At 35.1% G+C, this 22,474-nt stretch overlaps 1 protein-coding gene across 1 annotated transcript in view; it reads left to right on the top strand.

Moving 5' to 3' along the window:
* if (integrin subunit alpha inflated) overlaps window positions 1-22,474 on the top strand; it is an 83,455-nt gene that overhangs the window by 23,037 nt on the left and 37,944 nt on the right. The window contains exon 3 of the mRNA XM_018537596.1: window positions 6,869-6,987. Within this exon, the coding sequence (XP_018393098.1) occupies window positions 6,869-6,987 (119 nt within the window). The remainder of the gene's footprint in view (window positions 1-6,868; window positions 6,988-22,474) is intronic.

Here is a 22,474-nt window from a genome sequence, read left to right as displayed (position 1 = left end):
ACGATCGAGAATCGGCGCGACAAGACCGGTTTCGGAATTTGCTCACGAAGACACTCGAATAGTTACACGAAACAATATGCTGGATAGATACTATAAATTGCGGAAAGTGTTGCTATTCTGTTGTTAACTGCATGTTATATAATTAACGGTTTACCATAGTATTAACTGACTAGACTTTGTTCGACATGTAGAGAGATAGAAGTAGACTTAATTATATCTTATTGCAATGAGTCAACTACTATTGACCTATTTACAAAACTTAACTGAGGCTTAAGTTAATATAAAAAGGATTTTATTTGTATCTGTTGCAAAAACACATAAGTGATAACTAATCCTTATTTGAATCTTTATTTAAATAATCCCATCAACATGAGTTTGAAATATAAAGATATTCTATTGTATTTTTAAGTCTAATTCAATATTTTTATTAAAATAATGATATTTTAGTTTTATTTAGAGCGTTGAAAAATACAAACAAGAGGTTCCCGCCTTAAATTTCGTCGGACTGTCTCGCAAGACAGTTGACCCACATTTTACCTTCCCTCCGACGTTAGTGCGCCAACGAAGCTTCGTAATCTCGAGTAACCGGCGAACTGGTTACAGTGCGTGCTATTCTTAGTGCCAATACACCCACCCTGTCGTTGACCCTACCATATTTCGATGCTTGGCAATTGCCGCACGTGATGTTGTGCACTGACCACGTATATGATTTATCATGCTTAGAATTTACGCAGCAATTATATATTATACGTATAAGGACAGTTCTAAGTGTTTGATACATAAATCGTTTTGATTTATTAGAAAATTGTGTTTAACTTTATCTTCGACAACTGATAATCAAATTGAAAAACATCGTTGTTGTAATTAAATGAATTATTATAGAAGATATCGCTTTAGGACGAAAAATATCGTTTTACTTTAAATTTATCAAAACTTAAGGTGTTACAGATGATCGTAAATTGGATTTACTGTTGTTAGTCTGTAATCTACATCAGGCTCGTCCAAAACTTAGCTCGCGAACTAAACCTTTCCCTTTATATATCGTCTCGTTGAGCGAAATGGAAAAAAATGAAAGGAATAGACGAATTAGACCTCTGCCCAGTGACTTGCTGTTGATAACGTCTTTTTTGTTTTCTGCTGTCTCGCTCAACGAGACGATAGAAAGAGAGAAGCGTTGAACTCGGTAAATTTTGGATTGGCCTGAGATCTGATTTATACCTATATTGAGAGAAAAAGTTTGATATTTATTACTATAATTATCTATATAATAAAAGAATCATAGTGAAAAGCTCTATTTTTATAGTTATTACTGTTATAAATACTGTTACAATGTTATTGATAATAATTATACTTATAGTTCTACCAAAAATAGTATATGATTAGCGAAAATGATTATATGATAAATTATATAGTCATTTTACAGTTAAATTGTGGTAATTGCAATCATTTTTTCTCTCGCGGATACATCTTGATTTTTACAACACAGACATCTTAACAGGACTCTAAGTGACCTGATTAAGTTAAGCTCGAGCTTAATGTAAAGCTATTTAAACGCTGCTTGGAAAATATCCTTAACGAATCCGATTACCATCGTAAATTCGCGCTCTCTAACAGAGAGAACTTTGGCCGCGCGCTCGGGTTCATAAATCCGCGGAGAAACGTTGCGTAGCGAAGTTTCTAGCAGGGCGGTAACGTGCGCGCGAACCAATTAAAGCGGCTGCGTTTAGAGCACATCGCTCGCTCATAAAGTTCTCCGGTAAGCCGGTCGGGAGGGAGAGGGCGAGGGGGGTTAAAAATATTATTCACTCCATGCTCGCGCGCTCGATGTAATCTTTCGCGCCGCTCGTAAACACGCGCGCGAATCGAACGCGCTAATGTAAATTAGCGGGATAAACTCGCGGCGTGAATTAGATGCGGTTTACACACCTCGTAATGCCGTAATCTCGACGCGCGCGGCGGTGATCGGCGGCGCGATACGGCGCGATCCTGATTCGCGCTCTCTCAATGTTGTAACGCGAAGCTTGCGGCTGTATGCGTCCGCGAAAAGAAAAGCGAGATTGCTGGGCGCGAGCATGATCGGCAGGAAATCACGCGATCGGGCGCGGCAAGCGCCTGATTTCACGTTGTATTATCCAGCAAATGGAGCGCGAACGGGATCAATCGGCATAAAAGGAGCGATCGAAACGCACTGTAATACGATTCTTCCTTTTTAGTGCGTTCGCGCATGATCGAGAAGATAAAATGCGCGGATAGTTGAGCCGTGATGACTCGTGGCTACATTCCGTAAAAAAAAAATCCTGCTCGCAACGTACCTACCGTGTTCTATTGAGGCCTCAGATGATTTCTTAGAAGTGATTATTTCTTCGTATCTGAAGTCTTTTCTAATATATCGAATATTCGATATAACCCAAGATTATTCCAAAACATACTCGATTCAATATCTGAATTTCTAACTTCATGATAAACGACGCATTCAGCTGCGAGAGAAAAAGGTGTACGGAATAAGTAAATTAAATGAAGCAAGCGGAGTGATATGTTTACAGTTGATTAATATAGTTATAAAGTCACAGATCTAAACGATGACGGGACCGAACAGCTGAACTAATAAAACTTAAGAGAATTGAGCTACCCACGCTAAAACTCCCGGGAGCCTGTTTTCTTGAAATTTATTTCTGTTCCCATTCTCGATTTCATCAATTTGCGTTCGTATACGAGAATCGCATCCGCGCGCAGTAAGAAACGGGACCGAGCTCTCTTCCTCCTGGTCTTTGTTTTCTCTCTGTTCTCCTCTCGGTTACGAGGAAACGTTTTCGCCCGGCTGTGCACACAAGAAGCTCTCAAGTTGTACGACCAATTAGTCGATTTCCTCCTCTCCTTTCCGCCGGCGCTACCATTACGCATACAAAAGTGAACACATTTCGCTTTGATCGATAATTAGGCCGATCGTATGTTCCTATCCTTTCTCGATCTTGTCCAATTAGGATCGCAACCAGTAGCAATGTGTCGCCAATTATCGGCGCTCGGCGCAATTTCCTCGAGCACGCGCAACGACGAAAACATCTCGATCATTTCTCGCTCTTTGCATATTGCGCGTCACGCTGGACTTGGACTTTTCTCTCGCGATTGTTACTCGCGATATTGTCGGAAGGCTATATTTACGATATGCGATTTAAATCGCAATAATTGATGATCTTGCGCGAATAAACCTTGATTTGCACACCATCACGTGGTTGTTGAAATTGAAAGAGAGTCGCTTGCGCATGTATGTTTATACTTAACGGTGTTAGTGGTTACTCGACATTGATAAAATACTGTTTTAGCGTTTTGCTTCCTTTAAATGAGTTGTATTTTTAAGATTATACAATACATGCCATGAACGGCTCTAAACTACCGCTGTATAAATATAATGATGTTCAACATTGAGGTCAAAGAAAAAGATTACGTAAAATCACGATTTGTTCTCCAAGAACGCTCCGTTTTACGGGTCTGTATTTCTTTTGACGTTTACACTGTCATGGTTTAAAATAGTGGGTTAACCGGTATCCAGATTTACAATGTGCCGCTGAAACTTGCGAACGAAGTTGCTCTCAAAAATAGCCGCTGCTTGGCTTTCCGATGGAACTTTGACGACAGCATTATTGTTATTTCAAAGAGAACTTGCCACAATCGGAAATTTATACAAAACGTCTAATTTTGGTCACGATTTCTTTTCTGAAGGAAACCAAAGTTATTCCTTTATTACATAACTGAAACGTTTCTAAAAAGAAACCGTAATTATTTTCTTTTATATTTTTTTCTTTCAATTTTCTTATCTCAACTCTCTGGAATCACTATACGTTCTATTTCGACAGAATCATGTTAACTCTTATTCTTCGTGCAAGTATAAACACTTGTTAAATTCGGTAACAAGAAGAAGAGTTATAATCAAGATTGCAACATGAGAAGGTCGTTCCGATTTCGTTGTAATTCAGGTAGGAATATATACGAGATCTCGCCTTCGGTCCTTATTTGCAATGTATCTCGTTGCTCCACCTGCGGCATGTTGAAGTGCCAAACAATCCTCTCGATTGCGTATCGCTGATTCTGTCTGCGTACGAGGAAGAGATCTTGTCCAGATCTTCGAGGTCACTCACTCTACGGCCACACGAGTGAATACGTTGTCTTGAGAAACTCCCCTCGTCTTACGCCTTGCCGAGTATCAAAGTACCACAGCGGACTGTCCAGAGATACTGAGAACTGTCCCGCTGCAAGAAGCTGACGATGCCTAATACAGAAAACCGTAAGACCGTTCTGCCCTAGCCCTGCCTGTGCCAAGGTACGGTGTTTCTTGCCGTGCGCTGCTCAAGGACTAATTTCCGAAGGTCGGAAATCTTTCACGACTTCAGTCGCACGAATTGATACTCACGATTGTTCGATCATTGCGCAATTAGCATAAGAAATGAAAAGCACGTAATCATGAAATGAACCAAATTATCGCGAAGTGTCTAATTTATAATTAATTTCAATCGATAAGAAATAAATTTAGTATTGAATTCTAATTGATATACTAATATGAAGTTTTGTGAAGTATATGTTGCGCTATGAAGATAATATGGAATAACTTAGGTTAAATTAATTCTGATATTGCAGATTGGAATCATTATCTGCCTGTTTCTTAGTCGTAACGACCTAGCAAGGGATAGGAAGCAAAGGACAACTTCTCTTTAAGGATTAAATGATCGATACTAGCTAACGGGTTCGCTCAATTCGTAAAATCGATAAAGAAAAATAGAGTTCTTATGACTTCCTTACTATGACACCTGTCCGCAGCTCTTTTCTCGAGATCATCGAACGATAATTGCAACGTCAATCTCATATGTGATGTTGTTGAAGTGGAAATCACAAAAAGACTTATAACAAACTAATTTGTTTTGACTGAAAAATTAAACATGTAATCAATGTCCAAAATATTAAGCTACAACTTCCCATGTTCATTTATAAATCAGTACCAAACGGAAAATATTTAAAGAATAGTTTAAGTGATAAGATTTGGTGCGCGCGCGCGCAGACACACAGATACACACTTTTTCTCTATATATTTCGTTTATTATGGTTAAGAACATATCTCTCTTATTTATATAATTTTAAAAACAATATAATAAAATGTGAGCCGACACAAGTTATTAGTGTGTACTTTTTATATATAAAATTTATTCAAAAAGAATAACAAAACGTATACGTTTCGATCCTCGTTCGGGTCCTCTTCAGTACACGAAAATATTAAATATAAAAGTTTACATATAATAATAGCGCGTACAAAATATACCTAATAACGTGGTGGTAGTGTTCGAATTTAAGTTCGAATCTTGTAATCATCAAATTGTTAGATTTACCAAAAATAATTAAGAAAGAACAAAAAGAGTATATTTTTATAATTTGTTAATGAAAAGTTTTTTTGATGAGTTAACTTACATTATTGTCAAAATTAGTTTTCAATGTAGATTGTACAAGTTCCATTATACTGTTCAGTTTACTATGTGTGGGCACATATTAATTATAAATAAATTAATATACAATACAATTATTATAAAAGTAATTGATATCAAAATTTAGTTCACTTACATGGAATTTAAAAGAAAGTTATTAGATAAGATATTAACTATTTGGCAGTATAAATAGTGAAATGAAATCAAGAGAAACAGTAAGCAATAAAACATGTACCACAATAACAATATATATAAATAAAAATATTAGATAAATAAGAGATAAATTTTTAGAATAAAAGCATTACATCTCAGAAAATAAATCTGTATATAAAAGGATCAAGTGAGAATGTATCATGTTGTAAATTTAGACCTAGTTTTTGTTTTTTAATATGTATCGTTTCTGATATCAGTCTTTTATTTAAATTCTGTTTTTTGAATAAATTCTTTTTAAATAAATTTTATATATAAAAAAATACACACTAATAACTTGTGTCGGCTCACTTTGGTATTTTATTATATTATTTTTGGATTTATTCATATGAGCCTATTGATTATCTTGTTTTTTATATAATTTTATTATTATATACACATAATTAACAAAACATTTTTCTTTTTCGATATACGATCTGACTCATCTGATTCGTGTGTTCTTCTTATTCGAATAAATCAGATTTTTGTACAGGATCAATATATCGTCACTATAATCCGTTTTGACGATGATGAAGGATAATAAAGGACTTGAAAAAGAAACGCAATTCACGAATCGATCATTTTGTACTCGTCTGCCTGCATGTGGCTGGTTTATTCTTCAGTAAATTACCTTCCACAAATGGTACCTTTGATGAATATCACGAAGGTTGAGTTCGACCGGGATTAACCCTACAGTGAGATTACCAGGTGCAGACGTCAGTAAGACTCGTCCTTGCCGTTTGATACCATTCCGTTCCAACGTGTTTGCTTCATCTTATTCACAGAGACATATTAGGTTACTTCCAGTTAAGTGACTGTCTCACAAAATAACTAGATATTAATTCCTACTACCGATGCGCTCATTAATTACACTGAATAATTTGTATCTGAAAATAATTGTTCTTTTGTACTCTTCATAAAGCACATTATTTTCTTAGTAGATACTACAAAACAAATTAATGTATTTTTGAGTTTTGTATTTGAAATAAATGTACGACTTATTTATTTCTCAAAATAATTTAATTATCTCTGATAAGTTTTATAAAATTCACATTACTCCTCTAATTATTCTTCTAAAAATAACTAATCCATCAAAGAATTACTCATATCAAAATTTTTACGATATGTTAGCGATTGCTTTTTACAATTTAATACCTACGTAATTTTAAAAGCAAATTATTGATATTATATATAACAAAATTTGTTTATTACAGGACATAATCACGTCAGAAATCCAAATCTTGCTGGTAGTTTGAGTCAGATCGACAATAAGACGCTGCAGTGGTTCGGCGCCACGATCTCAGCTTCTATCAAGGACGGAGGCCCGATTCTGGTAAGTGCGACCTTTGATATCGAAATGCACGACTTGCATTTTAACCGTCAGACGTCAGCATATTAACGGTGTAATAATTCTTTGGCATGGTAACGTGCGCGCGACTGCTTAAGGCGTAGCAACGGTAATTAATTATGAGTGTAGCTAATACAATGTTGAATTTCTGATTAATGAATCAACCTGTATTCAATTGACATTTAATTGGCATGAGCTTCAATTAGAAGCATTAAAGTACATGATGATTTAAAATATTTGATTCTGTTGAGATATGAAGTTTGTGGTAAAATAATAAATAATAATTAATAATAAAGTAACAGATAATAATTATTAATAAGAAAGTTATTTTCGTTGTAAAAGATTGTTGTAACGGATATTCATTTTAATTGCGTATACTGTGTACATACATTGTGTTTATAATTCTTAAAAATTCCAAGCTGTTACGCGAAAGTTATTTAATGAAATAAACATAAGCCAAAGAAAACAAACGATGGAGATTCAATTGAGTTACTTAAATAGCTTTTGTTTGTAGAAGACAACAAAATTCTTTTTGAAAATGAAATACATAAGTAAGAATACCTATTTAGGAAAATGGAAATAATGAAGAGTTCGTTAATTGTGACGTTTTCTTTAAATTTTCAATATCTTCGTTTGTGGGATTTATAACTACAAGTCTCGGATAGATCTTCTGAGAGATTACAGACGTACGTTCCCAGAAGGCCGCAGTTTCTATTTCAGGATTCGAAAACAAACGAATTCCCGGCGCGTTCCACGTTTCGTTTGTGATGTTGAAACGTATTGCAAGCGAGTCGAATTAGCACGGAATTCAAAAGTCAAGTTGTTTACTTTTGATGAAGTAATTAAATTACATGATAATTAGATGAAATCAAGAAATATTTATTGCATGTTAAAAGATATTTTGTATTCAGTACGAATTAAAACCCTTTAATTACATAGCAGGATAAGAGATTAGAAAACATCTAAAAGAAAAATATTTTGCCGATAAGCGAGAAATTTCTTATAGCTCTTCCTCTAAACAAAAATTCTCATACATAAATCAGGCGCGTGTATTTATAATATTTGTAATATTCATCTATAAAAATAAATTCTTCTATAGAAAATTCTATTATAATAATTCGAATAACCTTTTGAAATAAGAAGATATACAAGGTTCTAACGGCACACTTATTTAGAAGAAGTTTGCCATTTATATGTTACTGTATTATAGCTACGCGTACATGCCACACAGAGAATTGCAATTTTATAAATCCAGTTTATACTAAATTCTTTTACTTTATAGATTCTTGAGGTCGTATATAAATGGAAATTCTCTGACATTAACATGGAACTACTAAGCAACAGAATATTTTTTTGGATAAATAAATTTATAAAACAATATTAAATTCTAAAGATCGTCAATGTAACAACATAACTAATACGAATACGATACTTATAAAATTTATTCGCGTTAATTTCTATCTTTTATGTTCTATTTTTAAATGTTAAAAAATAATTTAAGGCTGGTATTCATAGTCGTTTTTTATATTTAAGACTGTCCTAAGTACAATCTTAAGATGTCGTAGACTAATCAGAAAAAATCGACTCACATTAAGACATTCTTGAAATAAGAATGGACTATATTGGCCTAGTCCATTATTACATTGAGATCGTCTTAAGTAACAGCTTCTTGAGATGCTAATACAACTCTGTGATAGGTATTTACAGTCAATTCTTATTTCAAGATCATCTTAATTAAGTAATATCTTAAAATGCTAAAAAAAAAGGTTCTCTAATTGATTTATGACATTTAAGACTGTACTTAAGACGATCTTAAATATAAGATCCGACTATAAATACCGGTCTCTGGGTTTTTATAGCATAGGTAGATAGAATTTATCTTCCTGATTACAACGGTACATCGAAGTGGCTATTTTTACTTCGGTTTCTCTTATACGAAATTATGGTCCCTTCAGTGCTGTAGTTCTCTTCTGCGGCGTCCTCTCGTTATCTGATCAACACTCACCGTCCGCGATACGTGTTAAAGTCATTATCCGCCCGCTCACAGCTTCCACGCAGATTTCCGATTCAGAGTACGTTGCGGAGCCCCGTTATGACGATCCGGCACGTTCGCAATGTAACGCCGGCATGTCCGCCGCCCCCGCCTTGCGGGATGCACTTCTTGCGACGGGTATATGTTGCCTGTGCAAGCGAAAGGTCGGACGCCAATCTAGCGCGAAGATCTCTGCCCTTCTCGGAGAGACCTGGGTCCCTTTTTTCCCTTCCTCCCTTCGAACCATGCGGCGGCTCCTATGATGTACGAGCCGCCCTTATCTATCTTTATATATACTGCTCTACGTTGCACGCATGTGCGTATGCTCATCACGCGCGGCTGCGGTAGCCGCTGTGATGGCGGATGCGAAGATTGAACATAGGAGAAAGATTGAAGCGGGGAGAAAGGATGGGTCAGGAAGCGACACTCGCAAATCTTCAGGCGGTCGGAGTGTGCGAAGTTTTCGGTACAGCGAACTGACAAATAATTAATACAGCTCTATAATTAAATATTTTACATTATTTCTTATTAACTTTTTTCTCTCTTTATTTCATAAATGTCCAAATATATAATATTAATTAATATTATTATGTTCTATTATATTTCGTGTAGTTTAGTTTACGCTACATTGAAGGATTTTCACGAAAAGGGAGCAGTAATTAAAATTACAATGTTTTTAGTCGGATCGCAAAGTAACATTTGATCACTTATGTTGGAGAGTCGTCCATAACGTTGTAGCAATCCCGAGTGATTGCTCGGTTAAAAATGATACGTGGATGACTAGGTGGATTTCGAGGAAATTCGATACGGTCGGTCAGAAGTTCAGAACGAGTTGGGGGCCTTGTGACGGGCAATGGGTGCGCGAGCGACGAGGAAAGCCATAAATAAGGCTGCATTCGTATGTGAGAGGCGTATTAGCGACGATTATCGTTCTCGTGCTCGTGTAATTTTCACATAGCAAGACGTCGCCACACGCTATCCCGTCAACGCCATTCCCATCCTTCCGTGGCACGTCGACATTATGCCAGAATTATCTACTTATTCCAGAATGCGAGACCCGGGCGTTCTCTGGTGAACGTACGGCTTTTTCCGCGATTACTCTTCCTCGCTTTCTCCATATCGCTTTTGTCCCCCGCCTCCTCTCGCCTCGCCTTCCACCCTGCAATTAAAGATAAGTAATTACTGCCGACAGATAAACGCGAAGAAACATGCCTCGCTCTTTCGTGTTCTAAATACCCTCCTCTTTCATATTTTCGTAGAACTCGTTCTTTCATATTTCTTCGTTCTTTTCCATTATATTTTATTTAATAATAATTAATACTAAAAGTTATATATCTAAAAGTTATATCGCGTTACGCCCGTACGGACGACTTGTGACGACTCACGCACGTCCGGTTCGCGAAAATAAAAAGAACTCGCAGATTTTTAAAAGAGAACAAAAAACGTTTATTAGAACACAGAACACAGCTTAACGATTATAATCCAAGATGAGAAAGCACGTCTGAACGCGACGACAGCTCTCATACAAATCTGTTAAACAAAGCCGCGCTCGTTGCCAGGCAATGCGATCTTCGTCCTCCGGAGTCCGGAGACGGCGAACCCTGGCGCACAACGGGTGTCGACACGGTTTGGGTATAACCTCAAAATTTCCCCCCTTCTCTTAGATTGTCATCCTGTCAATCAATGTATACAACGGTTTCCAAAGGATTTCTGAACAATTTTCCCGTCCAATTTTCTTTTGCTTCCTACTGCGCTGCTGCTACAGTTTTCCGAATCTCTGGCCCTCTTGGGACTCGATCCTTTGAATTTTGAGGACTCCTGAGATTTCTTTCCTTCTGAGCAGGACCTCTCTTCAGTTCTTTCTCAGAGGATAATTAAACCTCCGGGGAACAGAACTCGCTTGGGCATCCTCTTGAGCATATATACAAATTATATGTAAAAAGTAGGGAAGACCGGGGTTAATTCCGGGGGCGCTTTCGTTTTCTCTCACAATTTTTATTAAGAAAATAAAAGCTTTTAGTTAAATAAATGGTACTGTTGCAAAGAATGAACCTTTGGCTACAAAATAATTCAAGGTATTTTTAGTTTATGTCACTTCGTTTTATAGATATAGAGAAAATATGATACAAATCCAAAATGCAAAATTGCAAAATTCCTGGGGTAAGTCGACACACCTCATGTTGACTTTATCCCGATGCCGAATTAACCCCGGTTATATTATTAAAAAAAGAGGAATTATTAGAAGTAAAATTTACCCATTTATTTATAAGAAACTTTTAATTAATATGTGTTTAAAATGAAAAAAAAAGAGATTCATGAGAGTTCAGCAAAACTCGATTTATATGAGTATAATAGTTTCTTCATCTATGAGAAAAAAGATGCAATCGGTAGAAGCTTGCCAAGTGTCTTTTCTTACAACCGGAGGTGCGCGTATGATATCTATTTGCGATACGGTGTGCTGAGACTTTAATGCATCTGCTTCTATAGCGATAAAACAATGTGTCGATGCGGTTGCCTTATTCTCGTCACGCGTGGTTGACGTTCGGTGCCTTTCGGAAATCATACGCAAACGTATGACGTAACTCGTTTGATGCGAACTTGAACTCATCCTTTCAATGAAAGTCATTGAATACGCAATGAATCCATTAATGATCAATCAACGTATTAAGGATGTATTACACATATTTTCAAAATAATGAAAAAATTAGAGATTATTCTATAAATCGCATTTCAAAATAAAATTTGACGATGATGTACCATCTAGAATCTAGATTAAAAGTTATTTCTTTATATTTCTATAGAGTATTATATAAGGTTATTTCTATGTACTATAAGAAGTGTAGTATTTTTTGTCTAGAAATATACATAATATAAAATAAAGCAAAAATCTCAATTTTTTGCACAAGTACTTCTTCAAATATTGTTGTCAAATATAATTATTCAGATGGTTTCGATATAATTATTTTTAGATTTGTATTTATCTAAATTTTTATAGATATATTTTAGTAATATTATTTCTTCTGTGCAGCGTAATTAAGATTAAAATTATATCTAAATAGATTTTTTACAAGTTAAATAATATCGAAAAGTTATGTGTTGTGTTTATATGATATATTAATATCTTTCAATACTACTACATAATTTATACGATATAACTTATCCGAGTAATTCATATGTATTAAATCAACCGCTATCAATGACTATATAAATACTTCGTGTAAAAGTCACGTAAATACACACGCGCAACCGCGTCAATGTCTTCTCTCGTTTCTGCTGTCGCTCTTTTTATCGCTACGACGAACAAAGGTCGAGCCCCTGAATATCCGTGGGCGGTTGTCATCTTTATCGAATAGAAACTCGTTAATACTCTTTGTGTGGATTGCCGTTCTCAGATAATGGCTCGTTTCGGTTTCTAGCGGTGAATTTCACGCGTTCACTTGTCGATCATCGCGATTGCCTTGCTGTTAATTGCCCTCGAGACAAAAGACCTCACATATATAGAGAAGCCGCATGAAAGGTGAACAAGTATCTCGTAAATGCTAGAAGGTATTAGAAGCTTTAATGCATCGCGATCGGTATTCGTTCGACATGGGGTCATGGTCTAGGTCTCACAAATCTACATGAATTTTTATTTATCTTTTATTCTTTATATTTAAACGTTATATAGAATAAACTAGTAAATTTAGCAATTTAATTTAATTTCAATTATCTAAGGCATTTGTTTTGTTTTATTTCGACAGACATGACCTAGGACTCTTGTAACAAATCAATGCTTGTAACAAATGCTCTTGGCATTATGCGAGTGTGCCTCTTATGTCGTTACAATTTAACGATCTCGTGGTTACGAGGGCGGCATCGAAAGGTCGCGCTTCCTAGTTGCCCTTTCGTTCCTCTACGTACAAGGTGCATTGGGATAATTCCGCAGGTTCCGCAGGTCGTGTGAAATGTTAGGTCTTCTTCAACAAGTCGGTAAATGCGACGCTCGCATCAGGAATATCAGGATAGAGACCGGGATCATTCGGCGAACCTTTCACCGCTGGACGCATTCCTCCCTTTCGCGCATCCTCCAGCATCATTCGCATTCGTCCTTTTTTACCGCGATCCAATTCAACGGCACTTCTTAATCTGTTTTTTTGTCGCGTCCCCTCCGGTCTCTCCCTCTCTCTTTCTCGCGATCTACCGACATTTCAAAGATGCAGGCTCTCGCGTTGATTGTTGCCAGATGTTTCGCCTTTCGGACCTTTCTCCAGCGCACTCTCTTTCTCGCCAAATAAAACGAAGGTGCGGTCTGATACGTTGTTATTTGATACGAGATTTGTAGACGATATACTTCTTATCGAATGAGTATATTCCTTATTATTATTACGAGTCATTTATTGACTCGACAATAATGAATGACTAAAATCAATCGAGTAAATATAATAATTTTCTTATTATAGATATTAATTGCGTTCAGTAGAGAGAAAACTGATCACTGAGTGCTCTGTGAACTAACGACAAGAATCAATCATCTTGAAAACTCACTAAGCGCTCACTGCCCAGTTTTCTCTGCTGAATGCAGACATGATTATTAATTTGACTTTAATAGGCAATTTGCCTTTTACTTTATTCTTATTATTGTTTTGACACCAAGAGCTTTGGTTATTATTATATATTTTTAGTTTTAAATAAAATATTTTATCAAAATTGTCATACCGTAAATTTCGGCTGTATTGCCATGACGTGATTTTGATTAAATCTGCAAGAGGAGACGATTTGGCAAATGCAGTGAGCGATGCAGAAAAGGGACTGAAGACGAAGAACTCCTTAGAGGCAAAAAAGCGTTCCGCCGGATGAAGAGGGGCAGAAAGGAAGGAACAATCGGTAACAATAAAATATGGTCAAGGCAGGACGATAAAGTCACGATGTTGTTGTCTCCGTTGGCGGGTCGCTTTCGCCCTTGCGTCGTAGTCGTCGTCGTCGTCGTCGTCGGCAAAAACGCATCGATTAAAAGTTAAGCCCGCGCGCTATCAAAGCAGAGGACAATCGCGACCTCGGCGACCCAGCCTGAAAGCAGAGCCTTGTACGAAATCCTCATCCCCTTTTGCTGTCCTTCTGTGAAACCTCCTGTGTATAGCTGTCCCCTCTTTATGTCCCATTTTATTCGTGCTCTTCGTCTTCTACCAGCCGAAGTTTGCCGCGTACGTTTTGCACCACCTTCCGCCACTTCATCCTCGTGCCTCTCCTGTTCTTCATTCTCGATGCTTTCACCCTTTTTAGGAATTGGCGGGATCTTGAGTGCGACGTACGATGAGTCCGGGATCGTCGTTTGTCGGCGCGCGCGAGAATGGAAATACCATTGCCAGACGGGACCGACAGGACAATGTTCGAGAAATTCTCGCGGCTATGCGAAAGATACTGGGAGTCGTCGTTGATCATCCTGTCCACATTATATGTACGTGCCGCCGATCTTTTTCGGGTATTCGCGCATCATGATGAAGGAGGAATTATAATGGTCGAAAAAAGATAAAAGAAATTTCATAGATTAAGAAGATAATTAGACATTACTCTTATTGTATATGCTGCACCATGACTAAATACCCCATGCGAAATTTAGATTGTGCAAAAAAACTATTTAGTGACTATATTTAGTGAATATATGGATCAAACGGAACGTGATTTGGTGGCGCACTCCGCGGCGCCGCTCAGTTGAATACGCAAAAAGAGTACTTCGCGTGAGAACGTTGCGATAATTTGATAGAATTTTTGGAAGAGCAGAGTCGAATTAAGTGTCAGCGATTATTGATTGGATTTAAACAATCAGTATAGCATCTATCGCGAAGCTCGAGAATTTGCAAGATTTAGTGCGTAGACGTTTCGTGCAAGTGAGTGCTGGATATAGCGCGGGACTACGATGGCGCGATAATTGATCAACAAACTTACAATTTTAAAAGTATTATAGCGACATTCTTGTAATTTTTGTCTCTATTTTAAACTAGCTATTTTATGATATTCTTAATTTTATGATAATCCTAAAGCAAAGCTCGAACTCTAACGAAATCACTAGATGTTGCTGTTTTACAACACATCGACATACCTTTTATATACTACCCACACTAATGTCTCATGCAGGAGTGATGCACGCAGTCGCATTACCACCTGTACCCTCAATTTTCGTATCGTAAATTCGTCGCGATAAAGTGTCTAACAATAAGTGTAAAGGTACCATTTCATGCAGCGAAGAAAAGCTGGCGTTTTACCCCCACTCTACCGTAATGCCAAGCAGCGCTTGATGGCTCGAGAGCTGTCGATTTTACGCTGAAGTTCGGAGTGTCCCATCTTTAACGAAAAATGATTGTGTTTAAATCGTTTAAATTTAAGTGAATATGTAAAAGAGAAAAATGAGTTTTGTCGACGTGGTCAGTGCATGTATTATTAATATTAATGAATTCATTATTTATTTATTTGTAATTATTTACATTTTTTTACTTTTTTATTTACTTTTATTATTTACAATTATTATTATTACTTAATATTATTACTTATTATTATTACTTATTATTAGTAATTTATTATTATTATTATTATTATTACTTTTATTATTTACTTATTAATATTAATGAATTCATTATTTATGTACTCATTTATAATTATTATTTACTTTTTTTTTACTTTTATTTCTTTTTGTAAGATCTTTTTTTTCGAGCCACTTTGGCATCTTTGTGCTCGTCGTTTCCTTACCTCTTTCGCTATTGTCTTTCGTCTGCTCGCCGTCAACATACAATTAAAACCGTTTAAATGTACTTTTACACGCATCGTTATATATGTTTATATTAAATGTATACTTCAAAAGCAGATGCATGCAAGACGAAGTAATGACACATCGGGAATTATTTTTATTTTAAATCGACAGCTCAGAGTGCTCAGACACCCAAAAAAAAACGAATCCATCGATTTTACGCTCCATGAAAAGGTAGCGGGAGAATAACGAACAGCTTTTCGACGCTCCTTTACATTATGATAGAGTGGGGGTAAAAACGGCCAACTTTTCTTCGATGAAATGGCACCTTTATACTGCTCATGCGCGAGTCCGCGAGATGCTAGTCAACTATTGGCTGTTGCTATTTGCTAGCCTTATCTGACATAACCACATTTCGTTGTCGTGCGTACGCAGTATTTTCTTTGTGGAACTTTCTTGAACTTTCTTCCATTTTCTTTTTTGCGTGCAAAATGCCGAAATTTCCAAGACTGAAGAATAGTGAAATAAGCATATTTCTTGAAGTGTTGCAAAATTATCCAATAATTTGGAATATTAAACTAAAAGAATATTCAAATAAGCTGAAGCGAGATGAACAGATAACACAGATGCTGAACGATCTTGAGAAGAAGAACTTGAAGATTAACGAAGAAGAATTCAAAGGTGCATAATCTTTTGTGTATAGTGCATATTTGTTTTATAAATGCTTTAACTACTTGAAATTTATTATATGACAGATATCTTAACCCTTAAAATCTCGGATTTTGATGCTAAATATATTTTCTACCAGATTTTTTCGTTTTTCGAGTGAAAACGCATCGAATAAGTATATTTTTATTAAAATTTAACCTGAGGATGCCATAAACGTGTCATTGAGTTTTTTTATTAATAATTTTCTATATATATTTTTTGTTTGAAAGTTATTATATATTGTTATTGAATATAATAATATTTTGGTTTTTTATGAAGGAAATTGAATATAATAACATTTTATTTTTCATGAAAGAAATCAGTTTAAAAGATCAAAGATTGATTACTTAAGATTTCCTGTTTTAAAATTATTTAATAAGCTAAAAAAATATTTTTGTAAAGAACTAGTAATGTTTTCAAGAACTATAGATTGAAATCACTTTTCCATTTTCACAGCACGCTTTAAAAGCATTAAAAATGCATACAAAAAGGAATTAAAGAAAATAAACTTCAGTAAAAAAAGTGGAACAGATCCTGAATCTTTATACAAACCAAAATTAATTTGGTACGATCAAGCGGATTCATTTCTGCGAGAAATTGTCAGTACAAGACAATCATCATCGAATATAGTAAGTTTTATGTCTTTAAAACAAATATAATGTTAAAATGAATATTTAATAAATTTGTAATGATTTCATCACCACAATCCTCTCTCTGGATTCAAAAGCACAATATTAAATTAAAATTATTAAATTTCTAGGTTCGACATTTGAGTTGACAAAATGAACATAAAAAAACGTAAATACACGTGAGCACACACATACACACACACACGCACGCACACACGCATATTATTGTTTAGTATTTCGTCCAATTTTATTCAGTTGCCAGGAAAGTGCTCCTTCTCCAACAAAGTACTCAGCATATTTCTTTCTGACTCTTTCTGCATCTGTACACTTGTTTGAAGCTCTTGGATTAACAATTGTTAACTGTTGTACTTGTTCTCGCCATTGTATTGAAGTAACATCTTCAGTAGTATCTGCAGCTTCTACATCAATAAATTTTGGTAGATATGTTGATGCAGAAGTTTGTCTAAGCCAATTATGAATCGCACATGCAGTCCAAACAATTTTGTCTACCCTTTCAGGTTTCTGATTTATTGCTCTCTCTCGTAAGAAAATACCAAATCTCCATACTAAGATACCGAAAGTATCTTCAGATTGTCGTCTTGCTCTTGATAATCGATAATTAAAAATCGTTTCTTCTTCAGTAAGATTTTTCTTACTATATGGCTTCAAAAGATTTAAACGTAATGGAAACGCATCATCTCCAAGAATGACTGCATTTTTTGGGAAATTAAATAAATTATTTTCCATAATTTCATTAAGTTTTGAGTCTCTAAAAACAGCACTATCATTTGCCCGACCGTTTGCTTCTATATCAAGGAACGTAAAGTTATAATCATGATCTACCATTGCGAACAAAATAATGCTATAAGTTCCCTTATAGTTGTAAAATTCGGAACCACTATTTCCTGGACGTTTTATCACGACATGCTTGCCGTCGATGACGCCTGCACAATTAGGAAAATTCCATCGTTTCTCAAAACCATTCATTATACGCTGCCATTCCTCTGGTGCCTGTGAAGGAAAAAAGTTGTTAGTAAAAATTAGAAATTGTAAGTTTTCAAAATTTTTAATAAATGTCTTGTTCATTGACAGGATGAAGATTCATTTAATCCAGTAAAAAAGAATACAGACGAGTCTTCTAAGGAATTTGAAAATCATGATATTGAGCACTTGCAAGAGATACAAGACAAATTTGATCAGAGAACCCATGTATCAGGTGATACACAAAGAGAAAAATCCAAAAAACGTAAGAAAGATTTGAAGAGAAAATCAGTAAATTCAACTCTCAGTAGCAATGTTCAAGATACTATGGAACATCCGGATAATATTGTTTCAAATATGAAACAAACGGAAGATGAAAATTATCAATTTGGCCGATATGTTACGTCACAACTTAACTCTTTACCCGCTATTTGGTCCATTATGCTCAAAAGTGAAATTCAAAATGTAATTACAAAGATTGTTTTACAAAGTTTATCTAACCAGCAACCTGAAAGTAGCGAAGTATTTCCTTCGTTGCATCATCAATCTTTTTCACAAGATATAAATTCCTCATTTATTTCTGATGACTCAAAGTCTTCTTTTTCGTCATCATATTCTTCTCCTACCTCATCATTACATTCTTTTTCTCTATCACCATATCTTCCTCCTCCATCATCATATCCTCCTCCTCCTCCATCACCATATTTTTCTTCGTATCCCCCTTCATTATCACAATATCCTTCCGCTCCACCACTACGTTCTCCTTTTCCTTCACTAAATCCTCTCCCCTCTCCATCACAATATCTTCTCGCTCCATCACTATGTTCTCCTTTTCCTTCACTAAATCCTCCCCCCTTTCCATCACTAAATCCTACCCCCTCTCCATCTCTAAATCCTACCCCCTTTCCATCTCTAAATCCTACCCCCTTTCTATTACTAAATCCCTCCCCTCTGCATCACTAAATCCTTTCTCTTCCTCGCTAAGTTCTCCTCCTCCATCCAATCAGAGGTTATCCAATTTCAATTTCGATAAGCATGATAAGATTGAAAATAACTATATGAAAACTGATATTTAAATAATAAAGCAGTTGTTTTTGTAAAAGCTCTATCAATAACCTTGAAATCAATCAATAAATATTTTTCTATTTACAAATATTTTATTTATTGAATCAATTTCCTTACCTTTGTATTTTTAATTACATTTTATATATTAAACTTTCTTTTTTACTTAACGATACAAAATTTTTTCAAAAATTAATATATTTTTTATATTACTCTGTTTTATTATTAAAAAGACCAAAAAATATATTCGACTTCCGGTAATATTTTTCGCAATAAATTTATTTACAGATTTTTAGTTTATTAACATCTTTTTAGATGCCTATTGAACATCAAAATATAATTGTGATATTACAGTAGTTTAGCTGCGTTTCTAAGTTCGGAAAAATTTCAGTTAGTTTAAATGTCTACAAATACGGCATATATGTATCTGCATATGTACCAATTCACATGCAATTATTTAAGCATTAAAGATCTAGCTTAGATCGTCAAAAGCTTTCTTTTGTTTTAAAAAGTATTTTTTTAAACATTCTTATCATTGAATAGCGCCTTACTGTTTATTCAAAGAAATAAAAAAGGAAAATTTTTTTTTCAATAAAAGTTAATATTCTTTTTTTATTAAAAAATTATTAATTTAAAAATGATTTTTTTGTAAAAGAGAAAATTGTCTTTTTAAAAATTATATAGCTAATAAATTTTATAAGACTTACCTTCAAGTATTCCCATAACACTTCTTTAATTGCCTCAAGAACTTCTGGTAAGAATTGGCAAATTGTACAAGCTGCAAATCTGAATAACAGTTCCAAAGACTGATAGGAATCCCCTGTAGCTAAGTATCGGAGAGTAATCATCTCTAGTTTGGTCCGAGATGAATAGCAAGTCTCATTACAGTGTCTTTTTTTTTTAATTAATGGATCTATTTTCTTCAACAGTTCTTCAAATTTTTCGCAACTTATTCGTAAAATTTTACGATAAGCGATTGGATTCTCCAATGCTAACTCCTGGAATAGTTGCTCTGAAGCCCCGTGAGCTAATCTTCTATAAATCCATTTTCGTGTCCATGTTCTTTTTTTTCTTTTTATGGCAGAATTGATTTCGCCTTTCAAAGCTTGTGCACAAAGCACAACAGCGGCTCGAAGTATGTCATCCGATGACATGATTATTCTGATGACTTATCTTAAGCTCAGCTTATGGCTGAGTGGCCGAGACTTTTCGAGAAATCGTCTTCTTGCGTTGACTTGGGGATCCTAAAGACAATTAATCATATTGGAAATAGCATTTACACACAGACGATTACATATCATTAACACATCGCAATACCTTACTCACGCACGCATATACGTAGATTTTTGTATCGTATTATATTTTAAGTAGACATCTAAATCTAGTTTTAGGAACTCCACGCTGTTTCTTCATGCAAACTACGTGCCTGTCAATTAAAAATTTTTATTTATAGTCACAGGAAGACCTTTAATAATAAGATGTTTTAATTTTCAACAATTAAGTTTCGATAAAAGCAAAAATATAAATGTTCTATACATATATGTATTTCAGAAGCTTTTCACCTGCATTATTAATAATATTTGTGAATTGATCGATTACTCACCAGAGGAAAAGATATTGCGCGTGATAATTAAGTAAATTCCAGAGCATAAATTATACAGCAAGATGGATTGCCAAAACGCGAATTGACATTTTGTAAATTGTGACACGTATAAATTTTGTATTGTCACGAAAGCTTTCACAAAGGTGCACGTCGTGTAGTATCATTGTCGAATTATTAAATGACGCTGCCATTGTAAATTTGAGCAGTTGTGAATATTGTCAGTATACTGGAAACTTTTTTGAAAGAGAACGTACTATTTTCGATGTGCCGCGAAATATCCCAGGGTTATGAAGATTGAGGAGTGATATTAATTAGGTACATTTTTAGTCACGATACAACATAACACGGCATGGCACGATCTCTAAAAATTTTTATATAAAACAAATGTTACGACGTGATAGCTCGGGAGCGCCATATTGGATTAAAAAATGTTAAAGAACTCAATTTTGAATTTTTTTTATCGTTTTCAACATAGATTCTACCTCACAGGCACGTATTAATGCGTATACTTTAATCCTGTAGAAGGATTTTCGAATCTGTGAATGACAAAAAATATTTATATAGTATAGTGAAACTCTCTGTAGATAGAAAATATTAGTTACGAGTTGTTCGCCAAGTATTGATTATAGTATTTTTATCTGTTATTCATACTTACTGGATGAGTCTATTTGAGGTAATAATTGAGATTAAAGACTATGTATAAATCATAAATAATAATAAATTTGTTTTTTAAACACAAATTCATAAAACAGATATACGAAATATTAATTCAAAATATAAATCTGTAATTAATCTTACACTCTCAATTAAAGGTTGAAAATTATTTACGACTCTGAATTCCGACCATATAGACTTGAAAGAACTCATCGAGATTACACACCGGTTCAATCTCCGATCTTTTCGCGGCTTGGGTCAGAAATAAATTTCAATGACTTCTTGCTCGCGAATCAACGCCTCTCATCCACCTCCCGATGAGAAGGCACCAAGAGGTAGGAGGAGTTGAAGCGGCAGGAGAATAATCCAGCGAACGGACAATACGCATTCCGGTCCTGTGTTTTGTCGACGGGACAAATTGCGACGCCCGTTAAACGCCCGTTTTTTGCCCGCGGCGGTCTTTCGTGCCCTCTGGACGGCTCATATGGGCGATGCACTTTGTTACGTTTGCCCTAACGACGTTGCCGTATGTGGGATACGGAAACTTCTGACAGTGAGAAAATCTTGCAAGGGATTTTACCACGAGATTTTTCATGTCGAAGACAAAATTCGGGTATTTCAAATAGTCATATATTTTTATCTCCATGTAAATGACACGTATATTATGCGTATTTCTTATGAAGTAGTATTATGCTTTTTAATATACTTGTATATTAAAAAAAAGGTATATCTTTTAATCACACATGAATAAAAAACGTCATATTCGATCAAGGCTGTTCTTCGTGTATCTAATAATATTTTTTTTTATTTTATACAATTTTTAGTTCAAGCGTAACTGCAGTGCACCGATTATTTGTCGGTCTTAAAATACAATTCTAAATCAAAGCTGGAGTAAATATCTCAAATTAAATTGATAAGCAATTTAATTATTATTGTAAATAAACATTTTAGGAAGCTGTTAATGATTTGAAATTATTAAAAATAATATTCCAGCCGTGCGCGCGGGATTCGAACCCGAATTTTTGTACTCCGTGCAGATATTTTCCCCATTTTGACTTATATCGGGACATGCGATATTTTAATCT

This window comes from Cyphomyrmex costatus, unplaced genomic scaffold, assembly GCF_001594065.2.
Source record: "Cyphomyrmex costatus isolate MS0001 unplaced genomic scaffold, Ccosl1.0 scaffold100, whole genome shotgun sequence".
NCBI classification, from domain to species: domain Eukaryota; kingdom Metazoa; phylum Arthropoda; class Insecta; order Hymenoptera; family Formicidae; genus Cyphomyrmex; species Cyphomyrmex costatus.
This window is presented reverse-complemented; position numbering and strand designations above follow the sequence as displayed.